This window comes from Cheilinus undulatus, linkage group 13, assembly GCF_018320785.1.
Source record: "Cheilinus undulatus linkage group 13, ASM1832078v1, whole genome shotgun sequence".
NCBI lineage: Eukaryota > Metazoa > Chordata > Actinopteri > Labriformes > Labridae > Cheilinus > Cheilinus undulatus.
Window position 1 is genome coordinate 29,854,958 of NC_054877.1, and position 26,563 is coordinate 29,881,520.

At 38.7% G+C, this 26,563-nt stretch overlaps 3 protein-coding genes across 3 annotated transcripts in view; 1 reads left to right on the forward strand and 2 right to left on the reverse strand.

The window, feature by feature from the left end:
* LOC121519662 (semaphorin-6B-like) overlaps positions 1 to 912 on the reverse strand; it is a 69,118-nt gene extending 68,206 nt beyond the window's left edge. Inside the window, exon 1 of the mRNA XM_041802465.1 lies at positions 431 to 912. The gene's annotated coding sequence lies outside the window, so the exon portion shown is untranslated. The remainder of the gene's footprint in view (positions 1 to 430) is intronic.
* A 3,971-nt stretch (positions 913 to 4,883) lies between these two features.
* abhd17aa (abhydrolase domain containing 17A, depalmitoylase a) lies at positions 4,884 to 14,433 on the forward strand. Its single transcript, XM_041804145.1, has 7 exons — positions 4,884 to 5,060; positions 5,810 to 5,896; positions 6,247 to 6,541; positions 6,578 to 6,755; positions 6,935 to 7,129; positions 7,905 to 8,084; positions 11,323 to 14,433. Exons 3-7 carry the CDS (start codon positions 6,250 to 6,252, stop codon positions 11,546 to 11,548), a joined length of 1,071 nt encoding a protein of 356 aa, XP_041660079.1. The 5' UTR covers positions 4,884 to 5,060; positions 5,810 to 5,896; positions 6,247 to 6,249; the 3' UTR covers positions 11,549 to 14,433.
* A 900-nt stretch (positions 14,434 to 15,333) lies between these two features.
* On the reverse strand, positions 15,334 to 26,563 carry LOC121520210 (GRAM domain-containing protein 2B-like). The gene is made up of 12 exons (XM_041803584.1): positions 26,370 to 26,563; positions 26,208 to 26,265; positions 24,782 to 24,854; positions 24,471 to 24,574; positions 23,461 to 23,550; positions 20,478 to 20,549; positions 20,313 to 20,372; positions 20,101 to 20,200; positions 19,856 to 19,912; positions 18,431 to 18,527; positions 17,578 to 17,688; positions 15,334 to 16,154 (listed from the first exon to the last, which is right to left on the reverse strand). The coding sequence occupies exons 1-12, from the start codon at positions 26,561 to 26,563 to the stop codon at positions 16,139 to 16,141; spliced, it is 1,032 nt and encodes a 343-aa protein (XP_041659518.1). The 3' UTR covers positions 15,334 to 16,138.

A 26,563-nucleotide genomic window follows, 5' to 3' on the forward strand; every position in this document is an offset into this window, starting at 1 on the left:
AACCTACGATCCGGGTCGTGATCCAAATGAGAATTTCAATCAGGCTTTGTGCTCGTCTTTGCAATGCAGGCAACGCTAGAATGTGCAAGAATGACATATAGGCTCTTGTTTTTGCTGAGACATCACTTCAAGCGTCCATTGAGGTTTAGCACTGTAGGCTCCTACGCAACACGTGAGAAAACAATGATATGCAACAAAAAGATGATGCAGATACATCATGAAACTTGCAGCAGAAACAAAGAGCAGCTCGTGTCCACACATGTCCAAGCGATACCAAGCACCCGGAGGAGAAATAATGCAGCACCGCGCTTGGTGGCAGTAATAAAAAAATGCGCACACACTGTATAGGCAATACCTGTGCATCCCACCCACCCCCCAGCCTCCTTTAACACATAAAGCATCTCCCAGTGCCACCATTTGGCTCACTCACCGCACCAGATGGTCAGGTAGGGAGGCGAAGGCAGGTGCCAGTCGCCAGCTCGCCCTCTCCGGTCGCTCGTGTCCCTCTCAGTGGACAAACCGGGGTCTGATGGATCGCACGGCTCTCGGTATCCAAAGCCTCAGTGAAAACACAGCAGCTCCTCAGCCGCACCTCACCTGTCTCTTCCCTGAATGGTCCCCGCGGGCCGCCGTAGCATCACCGTTTAGCGAGCGCGTCCAGAACGCCCAATCAACTACAAAACGTTGTTTTTCTCTTCCCTCCTCTGATGTGAGAGACTGCCGTGTAGACGGGAACCGAAGTGCTCAAAAATGCGTTTTTTTTTCTATCCCGGTACAACCTTGCTCAAAACCCCAGATCCCGCAATTGCGGACAAAGTCTTCAGTCAGGGGGGGACCGACCAGCTGTCTGTCTGCTCCTGGTCAAGCTGTGGATCTGAGATCAGGAGTCAGCAGAAATGTGAAATCCTCCTCCCCTCTCAAATTTACAGTGTCGAGGTGAAATGTCCAAACGCAGAGCAGTCACAGTGACAGCAGGAGCCCATAATTCACAGGCAGGCAGCCCCTGAAACCCAGTCCTGCAGTGGATCAATGATGAATGGAGGACCCCCTCTCTTTCTCTCTCTCTCTCTCTCTCTCTTTCTCTCTCACACACACACTCTCACTCCCTCTCTCTCACACACACAGACACGCGCACGTTTTGTGTCACACTATTATGGAAATAGGTGTTTGATGATACTCAGGAAGTTAAAGGGTTCAAAACATAAAGCAGGATGGACTGGATAACACATTTTAAAGAAAGCATTATGTCATAAATAAGTAGGAGCCCCTAGTCTTTCAGCCATGAGAAAAGTAAATTGTTCAGCCTTTTAAAAGACTATGGTAAAATAATGTAACCATGTTTTGTTAATCAAAGTCTGAGTCTGATCTTTCTGACTTACTAAAATGGTTGTTTAATAGAAAGATATATTTTTGTTATTTTACTTTTTTGTTTCCTTTTTCATGGTTTAGATGTGGGTGCTCTCTGTAATACAGTTGAACCAGAAGGATGTTTTTCACAGCCAGTCAGTGGAGATCACAGAAAATGACATCACCCTATCTGACCAATCAGCAGTGGCCCAGAGCTCTCAAACTTCCTATTTCCTTCAGAACTCACAAAATGCAGTTTGAGGTCTCTTTGTAGTCTCAAACAAAGGGCCCTAACATTATAACTAACCATGATAAGTTGATGAAACTCACATATCATACAAATGAATAGTAGTGCTAAATGTCAAGATGGGTTTTATTTGCATAGTATTTCTAGCAATTACAGCATATTCATTGCAAAAAAAAGGAAGAACAATACTTGACAGTTTGCCTGTTAGTGGTATAAATATTATCTATATTAAAACACATGGTCAACTCATCTCACACCCATACTAAGGGTATTTTCTTTAAAAAATAACACAGTATGGTTATGAGATGAGTAATTCTAGTACTCAGTAGTGTAGCAGGTGTTGCCATAGGTTTGTAATTAAATTAAACTGTGATGCAGTGGTAAGCTTTACTAATTTATAGACATTTTTGATGAATAATTGTTAAAATAGGACTGATTTTTGGTAATTTTATAACGTTATGATGGCGTTTTTATATATGCTTGATATCAGTTTTTGTCTTTTAGCCTTATTTCTGCTTAAATTCATTTAGATATTCAATATTTGTGAGGGTTTTCTGATGGTCTAAGGAAAAAGAAATGGTCTACATAGTGAAATGAGTGCAATTTTTGTCAGTTTTGCAACAATAGCCTGTAACAACTTTGTTATGCTTAATTACATAAATCAGTTTAGAATTATGATTAACAAACTGTTGGTACCACCATTACCAATACAGTATTCTGAAGCCAGTCATGTATTGCCTCCAAAGAGGCCAGAATCTAAAGACAAACTCACCAGCTCTGATGTTCCTGACTCACTTCAGCTATCTTAAATAATTCTGTGTGGTTTGACCTGTCACTGTTCCATGTCCTACGTTTTATGAGAAAGCAGCTTTTCAATTCATCACTGAATTGCCATTATGTACCTCAAAAATAATAATGCATATAAAAATGCATTTGAACACACTTTTTATGTACTTAATTTTCCATAAATATAACTTTTTTGGATATACTATAACTTTTTTTTTACATAAATGGGCAAGGAACCGTATATGGTAACTTTGTTGACCTTGATTTTCATCATAATTATGTAAAATATGTAGAAAAGTGGCAAAATTGAAAAAAGAAGTTGTGAGATGTCCAACATTGATATTCCAGGGCTTAAAATTTGAATTTCAATTTATTTAAATAACTTTGCCAGACAGGGTTAAAGACACAGACCCTCCCCATCCTTCATTTTTTATCTTTATTTATGGTATTTTATTTAATTTTATTTATCATTTAAATCATTCTATGCCTCTGTATCCTGAATGATGTGATAACATATTGCATCTATTGTTGTTTTATCTGCAGTCTCATCCGTATTTTGGTTGAAGCTCAATAAAAACTGCAAGAAAAAAAAAACACTGCACCAACAACAACAACAACAACAACAACAACAACAACAAAACTGTGGGAAACCTATTTTTACCTGCATTATGACACAATATATGTAAAAATTAAAATAATTGTGTATATTTACACAGCACCTTTTAAAGGACCCATGCTTTACATGAGGACACAAGAAACTAAAAGCTACAGAAAAATAATTTCTGTGTAAAAAAGCAAAAACAAAAACAAAGAGTGGCAGCTGCATTTATTGTGCTATTCCTTTTTTAAGATTTTGCATTTAAATTTGCAAAACTTTCTCTTGTGGGATGTATTTTTTAAAACACAGAGTGCGACCTGCCAAGCAGTGTAAGAAGTGACTGTAATGTGCCAACCAGGCAAACTAACTTATTACTGCAAAAATGTTAATGCATCAGGTTACACTTTAAACATGTTAAATACTGAAGGCCAACATTTTTCCTACATATTTTCTATATGGTATTCAAGTCCTCTTTTCCGTCTGATTTCTAGGTTCCTGTTATTGAAATTTTAGATATGTTAATGTACGTTTTCTTTGGCACAACAGCAATACATACAAACAACATTCATTCATAAAGTGTTGACCAGAATCATATTGGTGATTACCCAAAATCAAAACCAATACACATAAAGGGCTGTCATATTCATCCTAAACTTATAACTATCATTAACAGAGAGCTTTGAGTCATAATTGCATCAAATTATCTACATAGATTTTAAAAAAGATTTAGATATATGTTAGAAATCAAATCCATATGTAACCACATCATAAACTTCTTAATAGGAAACCCTTGTATTCAACAGGTAAATTCATGTACAGCTTTCAACTTAGAATAAATAAGTTTCACAAAAAACTACTTCTCTGCATGAAGATTACAATACATCAATATGTGTAAATACCATACACACTGTAAATACACTCCTAAACGTGTAAGAGAGAACCTAGTGAAGAAAATCTACATGATGGAGATGCAATTAGATTAAGCCTACAGGCTATCTGATTGTAAATGTTAAAACAAAAAAAGGTCATATGAACAAATCCTTAGTGAAGGGATTGGTGGCTCAGAATTTTTGAGGCATGTTTAATATTTCTCCAGGTAGTTTCTCCAGCTTTTTCAGAAAAAAATGGAATTAAAGTTTGTTTTCCAGATTACTTGTATTGGATCAGGTTTGACATGTAGATATGTCATTGTACAATTATATTAAATATACCATATATTTTATAGATGATAAATCATGTATCCTATGAATAACACATTGACAGCAAATATACCCCCCACCAAGCCAACAAAAAATAAACCATTTAAAATGAAACAAAATAAATTTATGAATTAATACTAAAAAAGTTGGCGGTCAATTATGCAAATGATTACATTTCTTGCAATACGCTTGAAAAGGATCTCAAGCCTGTTTTAGTACTGATTCTAGGTAGGGTTGAATAATTCTAAGACACATCTAACTTTTTGTGATATAATATTTTACGTTAAAATAGTACGTTAAGATTTCTTTTGTATGATGGATTGAATTTATAAGACTTTTTTTTCTTTTTGTGCTTCGTTTAAAGATATATTTGTAACATTATATGCATTATCTTTCATTACATAGTCAAATAAAGTCTTTAAGAGAAAGCCAGTAGAAGAAATATTTTGACAGAAGCTTTTATAATAAACAATCCTTTTGAAAATGCATGATACTGTAGTGGAAAAAGAGAATGTCATGTGACAAACCTGCAAAATGCTCAGAAATGTGCCAGTGGTTTTCTTTTTTTTACATACTCAGACCACTGCAGATGCTTTAACCGCATTTTATTGAATTATAAATGAGATTTTGATAGATGATGTCGAGGCAATTGTAATAAAGTTTTAAAAAACGAACCGCCTCTTACGTCACTTCCGGGTTTAGACGGACAGTAGTAGAAAAAAATCTGGTTGCCATGAATTTCAGCTAGCTAGCCACCGACAAATGTCAGTACACTTGAGTAAAACCATCCATGTCAAGACGGAGGAAGGGTTTTCGAAGTCTCGTGCTGCTTCTGTGTACATGTAGGAGCACACCAGCCTGCCTGCCGACCTACTGTGATTCGGTAAGTAGCTAGCTTAGAGGCTAGCGAGTTAGCGGGCTAGCCGCCGCCGCTAGCTGCTTGACTTGCTAACGACAAGTGAGGGTATTTTTTGGCTACTACCAGCAATTGAGCTTTTCGCATTGTAAAATACAGCAATAATGCGTTGTTCCTCTATACTTGTAATTGCATGTATTCATGGCGGACATACCGCGGCCGTTATGTAGCCGCATCACGGGCTAACGATGGAGGTTAATACCTCAGTTAACCATGTAGCTACCATTAGCATATCAGTCGCTCACTGTCGCTCTCTGTGTCCGTGAGTGGGGGTGTTTTAATTATTCACCAATGTCCATGATAACACTAGGACATCTGCATCACTTAACCCCGCTGTGAGATTAGCTTTATCAGTCTCGGTACGAATCCGTAAACAACTTTATCCCAAAATTGAGCTAGTAAGTGTCAGGTGCTTCAAAATGATGACAATAACAAAATACTTCACCCCTTCTTTTGAGTCCTGGATGCTTATTATCATTGATAACAAATTTCTGTTTATGTAGCTGTAATGTAAGGCTACTAATAACCTCTAACCCATTTCTTTTTTTGCAGCCGAAATTTGATTTTGTCGATAATGTCATTTTGTACCAGTCCTAAAAGAGTCACATTAACACCAATGAACCAAGTGTTTATTTAAATTTAGCCATGTGCTGTTGTGTTTATTATATCTCACATGGTGTTAATTTATAATAAAGTGTTATCCTTCCTTTTATCAGGATCCAGCTGGCTCAGTGACTACAACAGGAAACCTTGGCACACTTGTGTGCCAATTCATTTCAAGAGCCAGGGATTTCTAAGTCCAGGTACATTCATAACTGGGAACTTGTGTAGGGTTTCCCCCATAAGTTAACATGGGTTTCAACTGCAGTTAAATGGATTTTGCTGATTCTGACATATCATATCTTAAAGTCAGTATTATTACAAGATGACAGTTTGTACACTTTCCTCATAAATCGAATATGCATCACAAAGCATAGAACCTAGAATCTAATCACAATTTGAAAAAAATATCTTTAAAAAAATGATGCTCTTCAAAGGCACTGCTGTGAAGCCTAATGAAATACTGAGGGAGACCCTGCTGTGATTTTCTTGCATGCATCTTTTATCTTTTTTTTTAACTAACTGCTCTGTTTTTCATGTTACTTTTGACCAGAAGATGAACGGTCTGTCAATACGAGAGCTATGCTGCCTGTTCTGCTGCCCCCCTTGCCCCAGTCGCATTGCAGCCAAACTGGCTTTCCTCCCTCCAGAGCCAACCTACGCCCTCCTCCCTGACCCAGATCCAGCCTCTGGAGCTGGTGCTGCCTCAGGGTCCAGCTCCGGGGCTGCTCTGCCCTCTCTCGGAGCTCCAGGACTGCGCTCCAGGCTAAGCACTAGTAGTGGAGGTGACAGAGGGGGTGGAGGTGGAGGCGGCGGCGGTGGAGGAGGAGGAGGAGGAGGAGGAGGAGGTGGTGGTGGAGGTGGAGGGGGAGGCAGTGGGGGAGGCGGCGGAGGCAGCAGTAGTGGCGGGGGGAGTGAAGGCAGGTGGAAGCTTCACCTTACGGAGAGAGCAGAGTTCCAGTATTCACAGAGAGAGCTGGATGTGACAGATGTGTTCCTGACCAGATCTAGCCGTGGGAACAGAGTGGGGTGCATGTACATCCGCTGTGCCCCTAATGCCAGGTGAGACACACATCACCTCTGAGCACCGTCCCTATCAGCTCATTCTACCTACATACAGATCACAACCCTCTCCTCTACCCTGTGTTATTTGACCGAGTTAGGGATTCTGAGCTCAGAAGAATTTCTGCTGGCCCTCAGACTTCTGTCTAAATTTGTTCTTTCTCTTTGTTGTTTTATAGGTTTACAGTGCTGTTTTCCCACGGCAATGCAGTAGACTTGGGCCAGATGAGCAGCTTTTACATTGGCTTAGGCACCCGCATCAACTGCAACATCTTTTCCTACGATTACTCAGGCTACGGTGTTAGCACTGGAAAGCCCTCTGAGAAGAATCTCTACGCTGACATTGATGCTGCTTGGCATGCCCTGCGCTCCCGGTAAGCAGGAACAAACTGTCTGTGCCCATCACGAAGGGTCCAAAATAAACTATCACACTTCAAGTGTCTTTAGTAGATAAATAAGTGACACCCACTAACATCACGGGCCAGTTACTGTTTGTGAAAATAACATTTGGTTGGCTTAGTTTTACACAGCCCTCATCCCTGCTTACTGCATTACCCTCTCTTCAGCCATCAACCGGTCAAATCAAAGCCTGGCAGTGGTTCTGTGACAAACAGGCTGATGATTTGCTGTTACATTGTGGTCTGTGGGAACAGTAGCATCCAAATCTCAGATGAACATTTCTCTTGTTCATCTGCTGCCACCTGATAATGAGCTTGTTGTCGGCAAAAACTTCCACTCCCTGATGGCAGCAGAGCAACTTTGACACCTCTAAAGTCAATAAATCCAATAGAGTAGCAGTGATTTTCTCAAAGTTTCAGATTGTCCTCTGACAGTGTCTTAATCTTTACATAAGATAGTTTGAAACCACAGTGTCAGTATAATTTCATGGTGTCTTTTTGGCTTTCAGTGCTAGGCAATAATTCATCACTCTCTTTGCTTATATGTTGTACTTCTATGAGCTTAAAATAAATGATTTTCTTTCTTTTATTGACATAAATAATGAGTGTCGTTGTAGTCTGATGATTTTAACTGAAAGGCTTTCCAAACTCATCTATGTATGGAAATTTGTATTCAGCCCTTGCACTTCATCTTTGTGGAATAAAAGGGACTCTCATTTTGATAATCTGTTGTGAATTCTGTGTATGTCAGGTACGGCATAAGCCCAGAGAATATCATCTTGTACGGACAAAGCATCGGCACAGTGCCCACAGTCGACTTGGCTTCACGGTTTGAGTGTGCTGCTGTGGTCCTCCACTCTCCTCTCACCTCTGGTATGAGGGTGGCCTTTCCTGACACCAAGAAAACATACTGCTTTGATGCCTTCCCCAAGTAAGTTTTTAAAAAACAGAGAATGTTTGATGTTGCATTTTCTGTCCCAAAATATTTGTTTTTCTTAAGTGTGAAGTGACACTTTACACATGTGTTTCCCTAGAAGTATAGGATATTTATACAATTACAAACATGAATGCTGTGCATATAAAACAGTCACAATTTATAAAGATGTATGGTATGTTTGGTAAAGCTCTGAACCAATTTTATCGTCATCAGTTTCTCTGCTGTTACCCAGTTTGTTGCCCAGCAAACATAAGTTATGTAAACACCAAAACTGAAAAACTCGAAAGTGGGTCATAATTTTGACCAAAAAGCTGCTGTAAGTGAAAGAGAGTATGTGCAGTCTGAAAAACAAAATATTTGTATGATTAGGTTTGGGTGGTATCTTTTATTTTCAGTGCTGCCAAACCTTGCCAAAATTTTACTGGGGTATAGAGTATTACCACCAAGTGTTTAAAACAAGCATTATACAAGCAGTTGTGCACATGCAAACACAGCGAGCAGAGCGCGCACCTCTGCCAGCGCTTCATTTAATCCTTTGGCAAATTGCTGTGAGTTGAAAAATATGACATTGATAACAGAAGAGCTTTAGGGGATTTATAGTTTTCATACCTTACAGGTAAACAGAGTTACATCAGGATCAAATTATCCTCCATCTCTGGTTTTTCCTCTCTCTCCTTCTTCATAATTGCCCATATGCTCCTTTTCCCCCATGGTTGTGAGGAAATATGAAAATAATCCACTACTATTATACAGCATCCAAGAATGTGAAGTAATGTTCTATGTGCTTTTAAAGAGAGTTCACAGAGCTACTACTTCAGAGCCTAATATAACCAACAGGCACTGATCAACTTCATCTGTATTTTACATAAAAAGGGGTTAATATAAGGTTAAATGTTTTTAGAAACTGTTTATGGTGTAATTGTGCTTGATTTTGCTGCTGCAGCATGTATCACCTGTGATTACTAAAGCCTAAACGTCATCATTTCTCATCACTGATCTACACACAGAAAGAAGAATTAACATGTTTTTCAACTCTGGTACATTGGATCACATTACAGCCGATGGTGCATGTGTTACAGTTTGATGTTGGAGAAGACCATGGCGTGGTTTATGTATGCTCCAGTATAGCTACGTGTGTGTTCATTGCTTGCCAAAGTGGCCTGAAATCATTAGCAGGATTGTTTTTATTACATTTAAAGGATTTTCACACACTCAGTGGTGCTTCTTGAAGAAAAGGACACAGATATTTAAGGCATTTATTATAAACATGCACTTACTACATTGCACCATCATTATCACGGAAATTAAAGCTTAAACGTGGCTATTTTTTAATGCCCCATATTACCACCCATTCCTAGGTATGATTATTGATTTGTACTTTTTAAGACAGTGTGCAGGAGTTTATCTGCATTGTTAAATAAAAGCAAGTAATGACCAAATACCAGGTACCAAGAACTTTGATTTTTGTTGTCATGGTAGTGAAGCAGGTAACCATTTTATCTGATCTTTGTTAGAATCATATTGAAGTTAGAGATCTGATAAGTAAACAGTGTCTACTCCAGTTGTGGCAATTTAAGAATCATTATATTGCTGTAAAGCATTGTGACAGATCTCTCCATGTTCCTGGAGGTTGTATAAACGTGTTATTCACCTCAAACTCATGGCTGGTAAATGAATAAGGTTGCTCAATATGGAAATGAATTATTATTTTTTTCTCCATTAAAGGATTTATTTACTCATCTATGTACCTGTTATAAAACACATCTATATCAGCATGCATATCATTTGCTATGCCTTCATTAAAGCAGTAATGGGCTTGCAAATATTATTGTTTTGTAATTTATTGGATTCTCATGATGTGTTACCATAGCAACAACTACACTCCTGTTTTTGCAGCATACAAGATGATGCACCTTCATTTGTCTTGTAAACATTACTCTGCATTTAGTTGTTTTATTCATAGATTTTATCCACATCAACAAACTAATCAGTCAATCATGAGATCAATTCAGTCAACCAGTTCATCTTTATTCATATTGTGCCAGTTCATAGCAAATGTTATCTCTTTACAAAGATCAGGTCTAGTCCACCATGAGCACAGCTCTGAGCAACACTCAGCAAAGTTACAGTGGCAAGAAAAAGCTTCCTTCAATAGGCAGAATCAGACTCGTGTTAAACAGCTCTCTGTTGAAGCTGTGTTGGGGTTTTTTGGGGGTTAGAGGGAGATGCAGAATGACAGGGACAGGAGACCCCAGGAAGTGTAGGTTTTATGGCTACAGTGCCAGTAATACGGTTTAACATCAACATCAACTGATAACAGCCCTATTGACAAGCTTCTGAAAATAATGTGGCATGAACCCATGTCAGTAGCAGATGTTTATCAATCATTTGATGTTAATATCTAGTACACATGCTAAATCAAGGAAATATATCTGTCACCTGTCGCACAAACTCTGATCTGTTTTTATGGTGTATCATAAGTGAAGATGGTGGCATAGTGAGAGTCTGACAACAAAAGACGTAGTGTAAAAAAAAAATCAGCAATCAGCTGAACTGTTATTTTAAATAGTGCTGTTGGTATCATCCTTTATTTTTCATCTCTAGTCAAAATGGTTAAAGGATATGTGGTATCCTAGGGAAGAGAAGTATATTTGACTGATCATTCTACTACATGCATAGCAATAATAATGATAATTAATGGAGAGGACTGATATTGGGGAAAATGCAAAGATTCACATTTTCTTTATGCTGTCATGATTTCTATTGCATTTATTTTTATTTTGGAACCTATAGACTAGTACTAGAAACATCATCAGCATTTGAATTGACAGCTAATAAATCCTGCCTCTACTAGAATCAATAAAAGACTTGAATGCTGAACACGTGTGCTTTGTTTAAGAATCCACAAACCTTTGGTGGCTACACTCATTTTATTGATGTATTTACTTAAGGTTATTTTGGAGGCTTTATGGTGGAGATAACATCAGAAACAGGGATGAGAGAGTGGAGACTAATAAAATAAAGTGCCCAGGATTGTGCTTGAACCTGAGCCGCCCACTTTGAGGGTTCTATCCTCTCTATGGGTCGGGCTACAACCTAGTAGGCTGTCTGGTGGCTCTGTTTATGTGTTGTGAGTCATCTCTTATTAACACTGATGAAATTTTTTTTTTTTTTTTAATTTTTATAACATGGACAGCTTAGTGCATTAATACTCTCCCTCGTTTTCTTCCAGTATTGAGAAAGTGTCGAAGATCCCGTCTCCAGTGCTCATCATCCACGGTACAGAAGACGAGGTGATCGACTTCTCACACGGCCTCGCCCTGTTTGAGCGCTGCCCCAAGGCCGTGGAGCCCCTGTGGGTGGAGGGGGCGGGCCACAACGACATTGAGCTTTACAGTCAGTACCTTGAGAGGCTACGGCGCTTCATCAACCAGGACCTGGCTGCACAGCATGCCTGAGTAACAAACAACAGCCTCTCTGCGTTGGTATGAATGAGTGTATGTGAGTGTGACGTCAGCATGTTTGCGAGGTGTGGGTGAGAAATTTACCTAAACAAATGTGTGATTCTTTTTTTTTTTTTTTTTGTCACATCTGTGTGTCTTTGAGGCAGCACACCTTAGGTCACCTTTTGACACAACACATGTTAAAGTAATTTCCTGTTTTAAAGGTAAGACCATTTTTTAATACATCGTTAGCTGTATCCATCTGTGCGGCAGTGACATACAACACTAAAACGAGGACTGACTTAAACAAGTTCACAAACACATTTTTTAATGGAGGTAGAGTTATGAATCGTGTCTCTAATTTGTTACACAACAGTGCAGGTCTGAAAAAGGCACACAGATGTAATTTTAAAATATGATATGTTGGCGAATGTATGAGCCATAGATGTTAAATGTATTCATATCTCCATGGACACATGAATAATGTGTGTGTGCATGTTTGTGTGTGAGCGAGGTAGTGCTGGAAGAAATGAAGGACATCCTGAAGACTTAAACAGCTGCAAGTGAAGGAGGCTCATGAAGACTTCTTTTTTTTTATGTGCGTGTATGTATGAAGAATACCTCCACAGCTCGACCAGTTCTCTCTCTCTCACTCCGGTGGACAACGACTGGTCAAGCAGGTGCCCCTTCCTCACATTTTTCCCCTCTCCTCCGCCTCTTGTTTACCTGTTACTGGACATCCATCCGACTGCCAGGGCATTTTCCAAAACTGTCATCCAGCTAGCACTACCCTTCTTTACTCGTGTGGTTTGGGGGTCCATCTCCTTCCCTTCATGTCAGTTATCATGGAAATACAAGGACTGGCCTGGAAATCTGATACTCATACTCTTCTGAATCTCATTTTCTTCCTGTTTTGACTCTGATGGGTCAGATTCCACTTCATTTCCTGGCTGTGCTGTAAAGTTTAGCCTTTTGCTGTCTACAGAGTTGCAGCTCTGCAACTAACAGGGAATTTCATTTACCTGTATTGTGTTTTCCCTTCTCAGTCTAGTCATATTTGAGAATGAATGACATGTTGCTGTGGACACAGGTTTAAGGCAGCGGCGCTGTTTGGATGATTCATCAGCATTAAGAAGTTGAGGCATACTTTGTTTTTCTCATGTCAGATTAGATTGGCTAGCTCTAATGTGACTCCTGTAGACCCAAAGAATTAACTCATGCAACGTTTAAAGGGGAGACCACTCAGACTTCATCCAAAAATGCTAGATTTTAAGGAATAGTTCAAAATTTAGGGAAATGCTAGTGAGATGAGTGTTGGGTGAGAAGATTTAATTCACTCTTGACTGTGGTGAGACAAGAAATAGGCACAACTACCCATGAAACAGCGTGGTATTTTTACACTTTTATTCCAATCTGAATGCAGAGGTGCTTGCAGGTGGATTTGATACCTTTGTTCAGGCAAGCATGCTCTTTCCTGTTGTTTCCAGCCTTTTTACAAAGCTATAGCTATCCACCTGCACACTGTCGCTTGTAATAGTCACGGATGTAAGAATGCCTCGTTCTTTTCACTCAACCTTCAGCAACAAAGCAAATTGAGTTTTCTAAATTTTAAACATCTCCTTTAGGTCAAAAGCACAGCTGTTGAGATGGCTTGTTTGTTGATGTAACTGGCATATTTCCTCTTTAAGAATCAGATACTGTCTGGATTTGTCGGTACTCACTTAAAAGGCTGCTCACTAAAGAGGAATCATGCTCAGAATAGTCTCACCTCACCTCTTTGTGAAACTGATCAACATGTTATTTCACAGCACAGTTTTTTCATTAGTGCTCATTTCCTTCGACCCCCATGCACATGTCCCCGTGTTTTTGTCTCATTGTAACTAGTCTTTACGTGTTTGTCATAGTCTAGGGCCATGGACTGTCGACGTTATGACTAACAAAGTGTGATTCAGATCTGTAACCAGGATGGAACATCATGCCTCCTAGCTCTGTGTAACCTATGTGGCCCTAAACGTACAGGAAGCTCTCTTATGGGTGGCAGCACGCTTCATGTGTGACACAAGCCATATTTGAGCCTCTCACTGTTGGTGTGGTGCAGGTTCCACCACACGCACCTTTGCACATCATCACACACACATTTAAACACTACTCACACATGCATACACACACGTTAACACGGACTGTAGTTTACAGTGCATTTACACATTTATATATATCAGATCAAGCATGACAAAAGCAGGTCTTAAGTTCAGCACTATTGTAAAGTATCCAAAGTGTAATAAGGGTATAAAAATGTAAGTTTGTGTGTCTTCATTATTATTGACTTGTCTTCTACAGGCCAGCATCGAGGATACTAACATCATGTTTGTATAACAAACACTGTGTGTAGACCTGAAAAAGTACAGGAACAAGAAAGCGAACATTTCAGATCCACACGCAGGAGACCCTTCAGTTTCAGTGAAAGTGGCTGCGCTTTTATTTTTATTTTTTTTAAGGGAACATGTACGGAACTCGCACTGATCTGATTACTCCATTTTGGGAGTACAAGTGGGTCTAAGTAAGGCGTATAAAAGTTACTGAACACCACTCACTCTCTGTCATCTCTTCGAGCAGGGAATCCTTCAGTTGTCCTCTGTGCTTTGTGTCTCTGATATTTAAATAATGGATATCTGTTACCATCTTGAACCCGAGATCTGAGCCGTCAGAAGAATCAGAGAGTTGAACGCCACTCTCTGAAAGTTTGGCCTCAGTTTCTCTCGGACAAGGCGTGCTTTCAGGGAAACCACTGGATCCACTTTTTTCATTCATGGGGTTCAAGTAAGGCGGTGGAAACTCGCCGTTTTTATTGATGCACCACTATGGTTGACGTTTATCGTATCCTCTGGCCCTGAATGTTTATTGATGGGGGTGGGATGGGGGGGGTAGAACAGTGAAAACTGTATGCATGTCTATCGTGTTTTTTGCAGAGCAAGTGATGGGGTGGGATGTTATCTCTATTATGTATTCTATGTGAGGGTAAAGCTGAAATCATGGCATCAGAACACTGAAGCGCTTTTCAAAAAATATAAAAACAGGACGTTCATTTGAATTTTTTTATTGCTGATACTAACTGATGTAATGTTGAGTTTTGTGCTAGAGTTTGAGTGGGGCAGTGTTCAGTGGGTGGGTGGGGAGGGTGGGCTAGATAATACTAGTGGGCTGTTTATATGGTTACTGTACTTACCTATTCTATTCTTTGTATTATGATTTGTAATTTTATGTTGCTTTTTTGAACTGAGAATATGATGTAATGAAATTAATTCATGGGACTGAATCTTGACCTTTTTATGGACAACAAAATAATAAAAAGATCACTTATGTACAAAAATGACTGGTTTTAAAGATTTAATTCTTAACAGTATTATTATGAAGTTAAGGCACAGTCTGGTTGTAAAATGGACCATTCCTATAAAAATACTCCCCCCTGTTGGCTGGACCAAATGGCTGGACCGCTGTTGAATTAAGTCAGTCACTTCAAAAGGGGGTGAATACTTTTTAGAGGCACTGTGTGTGCATAATGGTTTTAAAAGCTTTGATTACTCAAATTCAATGACATCCAGTTTTGGGTGTTGCATAAAATCATACAACAACATTGAATTGAAAACTTTAATACATAAAACCTTTATTCTTTTATTTACACATTATGATAGCAGATACATAACCACTTATTCATCATTGTATTTGTTGACAAAAAAGAGTAGTTTTCATGCAAACAGAATTCAGGGACTGCTTAGCCTTCAACAGAAACCACAGTCATGAAAATCTGTCAACAAAAAAAAAAAAATTGCAATTAATGCTCATTAAAAACAGCAGCTGTTTTAACATTTGTATTCAGAGGAAATTGAACATCCTGGAGAATGAAGGTGAAATCCTGCCTTGAAACCTCCTGTACATGGTGTTAATAGGACATACTGCCCTCTGCTGGCTGATCATTGTCATTGACAGTAAAGGACCACCTTACACAAAGCATAGCCCTATTTCATCAAGCACACATTATTTACATTAGAGAAGTCCCATTTCACTTTCCCTTCTGTGAAAAACAGAGTGTGATGTTTTCACAGTTGCAGGTCATGTAGACCTAACTCTCCGGAAAACGTCTGCTAGCTGAGCTCAGCTGTTCACCAGCCAGGAAACAAACCTGGCTTCAGCACGCTGCCTCCATATGGCTCTTTGCTGGAGAAATTGCTTCATGTTTTGATCTGTCAGCAGAAAATGATTGCACTCCTAACAGAAATACTGTTTTGGTGCCTCTGCCAAGCAGTCAGTCATCCATGTTGATCACCATGTGTGGTCGTGTTCAGACGTCCAGAGAGCATCTTTATGCTGATCTGCTTCTTCTGTAGACATGATGCTGTTATTTCCTTTTTGAAGAGCATTTTTAATTAGGTTTTTTAATTTCTTTGGGGGAAAAAATTCCAATTAACAATAAACTGTCAGTCAAATGGGTCAAGGGTCTTAGATGCTTTCAGGACTTTTCCAGACAGGGATTGATGTGCACTGAAGGATCTTAATAAAAATGCATCGCGTGAGTTCCTCAAAAGATTTGTCACGACCTGCTGCCTCTGGCTATGTTTCCTTGTACCTGCAGACATCAAGAGAGTGGAGGTGAAAGAGGAAGTTACATTTTAATTGTATAAGTCGTCCCATAATATTCAAAGCTTGATTCATAAGGCAATTGGACTTGGTTTGAGGTCTTGGAGATGTTTCACCTCTACTCTGAAAGGCTTTTTCAGTCTTTTAGAACCTTTTGTATCATGTATTGAATCAAAGTGGTGACTCAAAACCTACAGCAATATTTAATATCTAATTAAAACTCAAAGCAAATGTTTATCTTAACAATATGCAGAGTATAGATCTAAAGCACATCATATAGTTGGACAATAAAAATCATCTTTATAAAACATGACATTGTCAATTGTCTCTTTAGAATGTATTAAATAAAGTTAAGAAGAAGTACTCCTGTGGTGGAATAGAAGGTAGTAATACTTATAAAATGTAAGGCTGTTAACATTAATGCATTAATTTATGCAATTTAATTTTATAAATAATGTCCTTTTTTAAAAATCTTACATTCTTAATGCTCTCTTTCAGCACACTTTTGCTAAGCATCTCCCTGCAGTCACAGTGATGTAAAATAAATCCACAACTGCTCCTTAATGTCTCATTTCACTTACAAAAAACTAACAGACAGCTCAGTGGACAAGTCAAAAGTCACTAGCATCTTGTGTGATCAAACATTTTACTTTTTACTGTTCCTTTATTTTCCTTTTCAATCCATAAAATTTTTTTTCTCCGTAGTTAAGTTCATGTTGTAATCTCCACTCTACCTTAAGTTCCTTATTTTCCTCAAAAAAAAAGCAGGTCTGTACTAAACGCTAAGTAAATTATCATTAGTTAAAGATAGAAACAAAAGCAAAATAGTGGAATTCAAATTGTGACAAAAGGAGATTAATGGCAATTAACTACAAAATAGAAATACTTTAGTCCAATGTGCATTTATTCTAATGAAGCCTTGAGTATATGAACATCATTTGAATGAGAAAGGAACACAGTATTATAATTTATTTAAATGGGTATATGTAATTTAACACTAAATTCATTTCCATTAATCAAAGTTTTCACAACCATTATCTTTAAAGCTCTTGTGAAGAGTTTTACTGATATCTCTATGTACCTTAAAAAACTAAACCAAAAGCAAAAATATTTTATTTTGAAGATGGTATGGTATGTTGGTAGAGGTTATCCCACACTATTCGCAGCAGCATACATGTCCATTTTTAAACACACAGGTATGACTGGTGTAAGATAATCAGTTATCTTTTGTCTGCGTTGCTGTCATAAACCTGCAGAACGACTCTGTTCCCGTCTAATCTCATCTCTAAGTTATGGTTTTAAAAGTCATCAAAACCGGTTTGAGCTGTGCCAGATTTTTTCAGCAGCCCTAAAATTACTTCCTCCTCTGCTTCACAAGCTTTCTTTTCTTTCATGTTTGTAGGTCTACTCACTGTCTGTGGTGCAGAGCCATCTCTGTCAAAGCTCCCAAAGAGTTGAGCTGCTCCTCCAGTGCAATGATTCTCATCCTGAGGTAGCCTGACGCCACCAGCAGCAGTGCCATGCTGCAGACACAACACACAATAGCATGAATGTCTTTTTACTGTCACACAATACATCAGTCTTCCCTGAAATAAAAATACTTTTCTGCAGAATGGATCAAAGGCTGAGTTGAGAAAAGAACATACTGTACAACCAAAACAATGCTATATCAGTAAATTGTATCTGTCGAGCCCCAGAGAACATTGCGTGAGGACATTTCTGAAAGCACACCTCAAGGATTACATTTTTCTCAAGCCAAAGACGCATGACAAAAGAAAAATGCGCCTCTGGGTGCTTGATTCAAAGACGAATGTTGATGTTAAGAAGAGTTCATTTGCTAAAGAAGAGAACTTAGCCAGAGTCTGACTGATATTACCTGGAGTACACAAAAGGAAAATGTTTTTAAAGTTATAATTTGAATAAACTGTAAGCTCTGCACAAAAAATCAAACTTGAGTAATCATTCTTATAGTTACATTTAAGTTTGACTCCCTTAACACTCTCCTTCCAAACTTTTCTACATATCAGATCAAACAAAGTTTGGTTACTGATCTACTGAGGTGTAATTTGAATTTTAGACTGTATCTTGATCAGTTAAAGCTTATGTAGTTTGTTTAATTCTTGGCACTTTTAAACTATAGCATTGTATTCTGTAAGAGGAGAGCCTGATCTGTTTGTTAGGTTATTGTGGATAATACGATGTAAGGGAATATTTCCTAAACACATATCTACTTCAAATCCACTGGGGGGAATCACTCAGACTTACAGGATTACGTAGATAAAGAAGAGAATGTTGATGTTCCTCATTTCTCTGACAAAGAGAAACGGCACCACTCTTTCAATAATCCTCCACATCCAGGGCCCTGATAGCAGATGGAAAAATAGCTTTCATTCTCTGTTACAATTTTCTATAACATTTTTAATACATTAAGAAAAGCACATTTGATAAACCATGATATTTTGACTACTTATGAATTGATCATCAAATGAAAGAGAGGTTCTAGCTAAAATGAGAAGGTAAATCAAGCCACATTAAATTTAAAATTTTCTGTAATTAAAATAAGCATTCAAATAGTTTACATTTAATGACATGAGAGAAAAGCCCTAAACTTAAAGTCTTTGTAATGCTAATGCTGGTTGAAGTCTGTTAGCTGAGATCAGCAATTAATATTGAAACTACTTTGAATGCAGTAATATTACTTTTCTTATTTAGTAAGCCTCATAGCATAATTGCAAAAGTATTGTGTTGATATCTGCCTAATTCTACTCTCCTTCTGCTGCTGATTCATTATTCCTTATTTTTCTGAAAACCTTAAATCATGACATATGCAATTATGCTATGAAGCTAATGATTTTAGTGTTTGTTATCCACTGTCTGTCTAATTTACTGCATAAAAGCACTACATCATAAGCAAGGAAAGCCGTACATTTTCACAAACTGTAGCATAAGCTATATTTGCATCTCTTCTATAACCCTTAATTTTTGGCCTATTTTTAAATACCTCACCTAAGTAGCAAGCAAATGCTACATGAATTAACAATATACATCGTCTAAAAAGTGTTAACGGGAACACTTAAGCCTGTTACATACTCCGCAAGAACAGAGAAATTTGTTCATTTTCTTGAGGTGGCAAGAACAAGAACAAAGTAAGTTCTAGCCAGGCCATGTCATGTACTTCATAAGAAACTCGAGTGCAGAAGTCCTGGGAAGTCCTCAAAGGGCCCTCCCACTGCAGCACATGTCACTCGCCTACTTAAAAATTTGAACCAATCACACAATAGTTGTCGGATACCACACGAGAAAAAAGTTTTGCCCAGATAATGTGTTGAGAACAAGCTGCGAGAACTCCCAGACCAGGACTGCTAGAAAAGAATGACGTCATTTTTTTCTCGCAGCCCTGGGAGAGAGAACAAATTTCTCTGTTCTGTACTGTAAAGCAATTTAACCTCAAAACAGTCATGTGGGCTACAAAGAAGTTTAAAAGAAATTTTAGCTGTTATTTAATGCTCGCAAATAGCTAATGAAATCAATTATTTTACCTTAAAAATGCTATCTCTTTAGACTCTTTTACTACCTGTGTTATTTTGAGTTGCTGATCAATCATAAGGGAGAAAAATAAAATAAGATTTATAAGATTTGCACAGCAGCAGTGTCAGTGAAAGGTATATATTTATGAGCCCTTTCACATACCTCTGTTGATTGTGTCTGTTAGGCTGCTATTACGGGTGGAATTGGACCTGGTAGGACCTGGAAAATCACAAACACACATTATACACCTCAATAGTCAAATTACTAAGTAATAAATAATTTAATCCCCTGCAGTATTCTTCAGTCCAAAACAAAGTACAATTTAAACCCCTATGTCATGATTCAAAAACAATATTAACCAGTATTTATAACCCTATTAACCAGTTCTCCTCCATCTTTTTTCTCACCTTCACTGGACATCTGAGGAAAGCTGTTCTCAAGATTAAGGCTGTTCTGTCTGCTCAGATCATGATCTATGCTGTCCTCCAAGCTGGAATAACCAGAGGCCTGTATGCAAGGACAGTGACACTGAAGGTTAAAGCCATCACGCATTCTGCACTCACATTAGTTCACTCAATCTCTCCGTTAGGTTGAGTTACATGAGCTGCAGCAAACCTACCACTTCAGGCTCAGCCTCGTTCTCTGCAGAGGAGAGATGGGGACTGCTGTTTGCACTCCCCTCCTGAATCAGAAAAACACAGAAACTTAATTTTAAAATCAAGAGGACAGCTTATTTATTTCTGTACTTTTTCTCTCTTTGTGGGTGAGATGGTGTGGGACGTACCTTTGCGTATGAGCAGATATTGTGGAGGAGCTTGTAGCACAGCTCGCGGTTCCTCAAAGACACAAATGTGTACTGATGAAGACAAAAAGAGAAAGCAGAATGGGTTAATACTGACAGATATTCTGTACTTATCGTCAGGAAAGTTCATTTGAAAGTTTGGCTTGACAATCTGACATCTTTTCCACAGGAATTTGAATTGTTGTTTGCCTTCAAAGTTCCTCTTAGTGACTGAAATAAAAGTAAAATTAATGCAGTTTAAGGTGTAAAAACTTGTTCATGTGCTTGCAGTTATATTTATAAGCTATTTAAGAAAGCTTACATAGCCCATCAATGATTCAACCAATAAAAAAAGAAAGTCTGTGTAGAGACAGACCAAAAATAACAAGTTGTGAATATATGGACTCTATACAGTCATGCATTAACGTCACATGCCTGGGTCTCATCATGAGCCTGTAAAAAGAATCCCATTAGTGATCTATTTTGAGTTCTGTGGTTATGGATCTCATCAACACAAAGGAAGTCTGTTTACAGGGGTGGGTATGATAACTATTCCCCATAGATGCATCCCATGTTCCTGTAGCAGAAACCCCTGAGGGACTTTTCTGTGTCATTGAAGCCCTTCAGAGGCTGAATGTGTACCCATTCAAGTAAAAAAAATAGAACAGCTGTTGTCTGCTTCCAGTCGAATTCTCTGATGCAAGATTATAAAAGGAATAAATTGCAAATTTAGGTCAGGTTGTAGAATTTTTGCAGCAAAATGTCAACATTAATTTAAAAAACAACTACTCCTATATTAATATGTATGTTCTGTCGAGAACTAACATTACCTCAAATATTGCAAACTGCTTTAAAAGACAGAGACGTTCTTCCTGTTAATAGCTGTAATGGTCTGTTTTTTGTTGATAAAATGTTTATTGTTGCAATTATTCAATGATCCCAATCCCAATCTCTGTCATTGCTGCTCATTCTATCGCCAAAGTGCCCAGGTTGAGTAGAAATCAGACCAAGCAGTGACCTCAGTGGATGAAAAATGAAGCCAATGCAGGAGTGTAAAAAAAACTGCAGTTCCTCAAGAGCCTGATCCAGGCTGGCTGCAGAAGCACTGGAGGTCACATAGACACCATGTTACACAAACAAACATGTTTACACCCTGCTCAAAAATACTCTGGTCTCAACAGTTTATGTCTTTATGGGCACACTGAAAAGGCGAACAGGGTATTGTGAGTTTTTTGCATTATTATAGTCATGGCTGATATAACTGTAAGCCAGTACAATGTGGCTGTTCATCAGGAGGTTTAAGACCTGCCTCAACTCCAACTCTTTGTCCTGTAACTCGGTTGATCTCAAGTTAATTTGACAGTGTTTCAATATGGCTGCTGCTGATTGGACTCAAAAGCCCCCTCCGGGAACTGAACGACTCAATCGTTGTTCAACATTTTCTACAGCCTATGGATTAGACCTACTGTTCAGCTCCAGCTACCTCTGCTGCTTCCTTCTCGTTTTGAATCGAGGACTCTGCTCAATAAAAACCTGCACCCCTAAGTGTGTTATTACTAAACAGTAAACCAAAGTTTCCCTGATGAATTTCACAAAGTGAGGGAGAAAAGCTGTTAAAAGTAGCCTTGAGATTTACTCACAATACATTCTGAAATCAGTGTAAACTAAGATGGCCATTTTTAACAGCGTTTCTCCCTCATTTTGTGAAACTTAAAATCCTTCAAAAAAGAGGTTTACGTTTTAATAACCACACCTTGTGTGGGGCTTTTCCACCATGACTTTTGGCCGCATCTATCCAAACCAAGCCGCGCTGATTTACTTTTTCATCACCAGCTTGGCTGCCCTGCTCCACATCTAGAATGGTCCTGCTCTGGAGCAGGGCCTGCCTCCAAACGAGCTGCAATGACGTCACAGTGGCTTATCATTCGAGACGCCTCCCAGATGTGTCGAAGTAGCAACAGCTGCACCAAACTTTGAAATACCTTAGGACAACCGCATCAACAGGCATGATGTGAGCAGACAGTTAAACCAAACAGCGCTTATTCGTCTTCTGGCAGACCAAAACAATGCTTCCTGAAGTGCAGCTTTTTGACGTCTTGACTCAAAGTGCTGTGTCATCAGCTGTAAATGTGCCCTCAAATATAATGCGTTAAAAGCAAATTCCCTGCTGTGCTGGACTGTGTCAAACAAAGCATGCCGCTCTATGCAATGAAAATGCCCTAATGGAACGCAGTTTTTATTCAACAGTGTTAAATTCAGAATAAGAAGAAAGCTGTGGAGGTGGGCAGAGTTGAGCCACACTAGTCTCTGCCATAGACAGTAGAAAGAATTGGACAAACCCCGTGTGACGTCAGTCGTCTGCTTACAATAGGTGGACTCAAATGGCTTTTGAAGCCAATCCATGGAGGCTTCCATATTGAAATTGCGGTATCAACCGAACTTTGGATCAACCTAACAGCCCGCCCACTAAGCACGACTTCCTGTCAGCCTGCTAGCTAGCATTCCGGTTGACAGAAATGGAGCCTCTGCCTGCCGAGCTATCTGTCAATCAAATGAGATGCACCAATCAGCTTTCATCCTAAATATCATCCAAACGATAGTGGTACAAAAAAATTCACCCCCCGTACAGTGGGAGCACAATAAGACACTAGCTAATGAGACACGTTTGGTGTTTTGAACCAGGCTGTAAAACAGTTTATTTCTAGTGTCAAAACAGGCTGTTTAACATGTGTTCAGAGGGGACTTCCTGCAGCCCACCTCAAGTGGACACTCGCGGTATAGCAGTCTTTTTGTTCTTCCACATTGGCTTCATTTTTCAGGACCGGAGAACTCATCTTTTGTTGCTTTTTAGACTGAGAGCCCCCCTGGTGGCAGAACATGGTACATACAACCCAGTGGAATCAACAGAGAAAGTAAAGCCAATAACATTACAGAAATAGAGAACAATATAAATATAACTGTGTGTCCTTTTACATTGTATTCTTACCTTCTCTCCATCAGAAGTTTTAATAGACAACATGGATAATGCTGAGTTGTACTTCCTCACCTCACTGACGCTGCATCCAGAAACTGCCACCTGCAGAACATGGGCAAAATTATTTTTTGTGATGTTATTACAGGACATTATAGTTACATCTTCTTCTTAATCTGGCCTTAAAACTGTGAGAATGCAACGTTTTATTTTTTATTCTTTGCCCTAAAACAATGCCCAGTGTGTATACAGTGCTTAACAAATTTATTAGACCACCACCCACAGCTGCCCTAAATGAACAGCCTTGGTAATTACCAAAATCATTTTTTTGTTTCTGCAGTGGTTAATACACCAATATGTAAAAGCACTTTAAATTATATTTTTAATGCTAAAAAAATAATTATTATTGTTATCCATGAATTTTCAATTTTACTGATTTACAAAAAACCTGAAAAATTAGTAAAGCACATTATTATTTCTTGATTAATATGTCAACTTCTAGTTATTTACTTGCATTCCTGAACAGAAAAATGAGTTTTAGTGGTTGAATGTTATGCTTGATTAATTTCTGACTTCTCAGAGAAGCCCAGTGAGCCGGCTCAAATTTGGGTATAAAAAGGTGAATTCAGTTTGAAATTCCTCATTCCTGTTCAAAATGGTAAAATGCCAAGAGCTCACTGAAAATGAAAGAGTCCACATTAAAGCACTTGATGATGCTGGATGGTCTCAGATAAATTTGACAGGTGGTCTAATAAATTTGTTAAGCATTATATATATATATATATATATATATATATAGAGAGAGAGAGAGAGAGAGAGAGAGAGAGAGAGAGAGAGACAAAATGCCTTAATACTGGAGAAAATTATGCTTAAACTACAACAAAATTAGAAACATATTACCTTAACTGGTCTAAATATAGTTTTAAATCTTAAGCATGCACTATATTCCATCTTAATTTTTGTGTATTATTGTCAAATAAACGTATGAATATTAGGTTTCACTTTACTGTGTCTGAGTGGGTTACCTTGGTGTCTCTGAGCAGTACAGATGAGTGGAAACAAACATGGTGTTCAGAAATATAAAGTTTGCCATGATAGAGCACCTCCTTCTGCATGGCACAGATAAATGCTGCAGGAGTGTTGACACACAGGAATAACATTTGAATCAGTGAGGACGTTTATCTAGAGACGTGTCTGCTGAATCATTTACGAAAATCTTTTACTTGCTGAACATTATTGGACAGAAATCAATCAATAGCAATGAATGGAAAGCCACAATGTGACATCATTTCTGTAGTCAAGCCTAAGTAACAGAGTTGAATTCATCTCAGCTCACCATGTGTCAGGTTCTCTGCCTCAGGAATCCCTGGAAACAGTTTGTGAAAGCTTTTGTTGTGCTTCTTGAAGCTCTGTTGGAGGGAAAAAATGTGTGAGTTGATTAAAAGCTCCTTTGTAACTTAAATAGTAGATTTTTTGCCACTTGGGGGCAACAAAAACAAATTATCTCTTCATTGGCATATCATTACATTTAAGGATTATATGGCTGATAACATGCCTCACAAAAACTACATTATGATTCTTGTGCAGTTGCAGTTTGTACCATCTGATAAATATCGGTCCTGTTATTCATGTCTTTTAGTTCTGCTTTTGGTCCCTGTTTACTCCTAAGGGAAATATCTGGCTCTCAGTATTCGAAATGCCCCGCTATTTTCTCCAGCCTGTTGAAGCCATCTGTCTGCTGTGAGAAAACAACAGTCCTTTTTAGGCCTTTATAACAAGTACAGTTTTTTTTTGTTAAAAAAATACCTGCAGTCAAGAAATAGAAGGAACCAAAGCTGTTTTTCTGAATTGACTGACTTCCAACCTGCAATAACAGTTTTTTGGCCACTACAGGGCTCCAGAAAAAAGTAGTGGGCACAAAGCTGATACAACATCCATTCATTCAGTATCTATTCTGTTTATCTTATTCAGGGTGGTGAGGGCTGGAGTCATTCGTAGCTGTAATTGGGCAAACCACAGGGTACACCCTGGACTGGTCACCAGTTGATCACAGGGCTGACATGTAGTAGAGGAGACTACAGGCAATTTAGAGATTGCGATTAACCTAATGAGCATGTCTGTGAAAGGAAGCAGGAAAAACTGGAGAAATCCACGCATGGGGAAAGCATGTAAACTCCACACTGACAGGTCCTGTCAAACCAGGATTCAGTGGGATGTGAGGTGAGTGCGCTAACCACTGCATCACTGTTCAGATTACTAACCAACCTTTTCCAAACTGGTAGGGCAATCTTTTTGTGTAATTGCTTTATATTAACATATTCAGCCATGATGGGGCCACATTTTGATTAATGTTGAGTTGATTTTTTAACTGCTTCATTTGTATACATTCAGTCAGTCTTAGCAGCCCTAGCCACCAAATGCCTCACAACCAACTGGAGGCAAACTGTCTGCAGTGTTGTACTGAGCATGCATGTCAATATTACTGCGGCTTTTTAGAGCAATTGAACTGAAAGCATCTGCATGCTGTAGCATGCATTAAAATCACCAAAATAAAGAGGAATATAAACCATAAAAGCGGTGAAAATGGGCTCAGGTTGCAGGTTGAAGGAAACACTGAGTGCCCATAAAGCTGATAACGTAAAACTAAAGGAACCTAAAGATTCATCAGGTACAGCCCTCAGTAAACCTCAGTGTGCTGAAAAGTAAAAGAGATTAAATATGCAGGAAAGCTGACAGAAGGGAATAACATGAGGTGCAGTTACTTTGTTGTTGATGAGTCCTTCTGGTCGCTCCACATTCTCCTCTGCTATAGTCTGCTCTCTGAGGACACAAACAAGAAAAAGATGTTATCATGGTTTTGTTTTAAATCCCCAGCCATCTTCTTTGAAGTTTATAATACCAATGTAGTGTTAGAGTGGGTCTACCTGAGGGATATGCTGGCATTGAGGCTGTGGTTCAGCTCGTGCATCTCCAGCCGGGCGTCATCCAGGCTCTGGCTTTGTCGAGGTTTTTTACCATTGTATCTGCTGTCGCCTCCTTTAGCGCCAAGAAGTCCTGCGCCCTCTACGCTTCTGTCCCGAGACAGTGGGAAATAAATGTCAGACTGGAACTGATACAT

Bases quoted from the DNA above. Each gene is read 5' to 3' on its own strand.
- abhd17aa (XM_041804145.1), top strand. From the start codon at position 6,250: ATGAACGGTCTGTCAATACGAGAGCTATGCTGCCTGTTCTGCTGCCCC. The intron at 7,130-7,904 runs GTAAGCAGGAAC...TGTGTATGTCAG, and splicing joins TGGCATGCCCTGCGCTCCCG to GTACGGCATAAGCCCAGAGA. The intron at 8,085-11,322 runs GTAAGTTTTTAA...GTTTTCTTCCAG, and splicing joins TGCTTTGATGCCTTCCCCAA to TATTGAGAAAGTGTCGAAGA.
- LOC121520210 (XM_041803584.1), bottom strand. From the start codon at position 26,563: ATGTATCAGTTCCAGTCTGACATTTATTTCCCACTGTCTCGGGACAGA. The intron at 24,855-26,207 runs GTAACTGCACCT...TCCCTCCAACAG, and splicing joins AAGGACTCATCAACAACAAA to AGCTTCAAGAAGCACAACAA. The intron at 20,373-20,477 runs GTACGTCCCACA...CTGATTCAGGAG, and splicing joins ATATCTGCTCATACGCAAAG to GGGAGTGCAAACAGCAGTCC.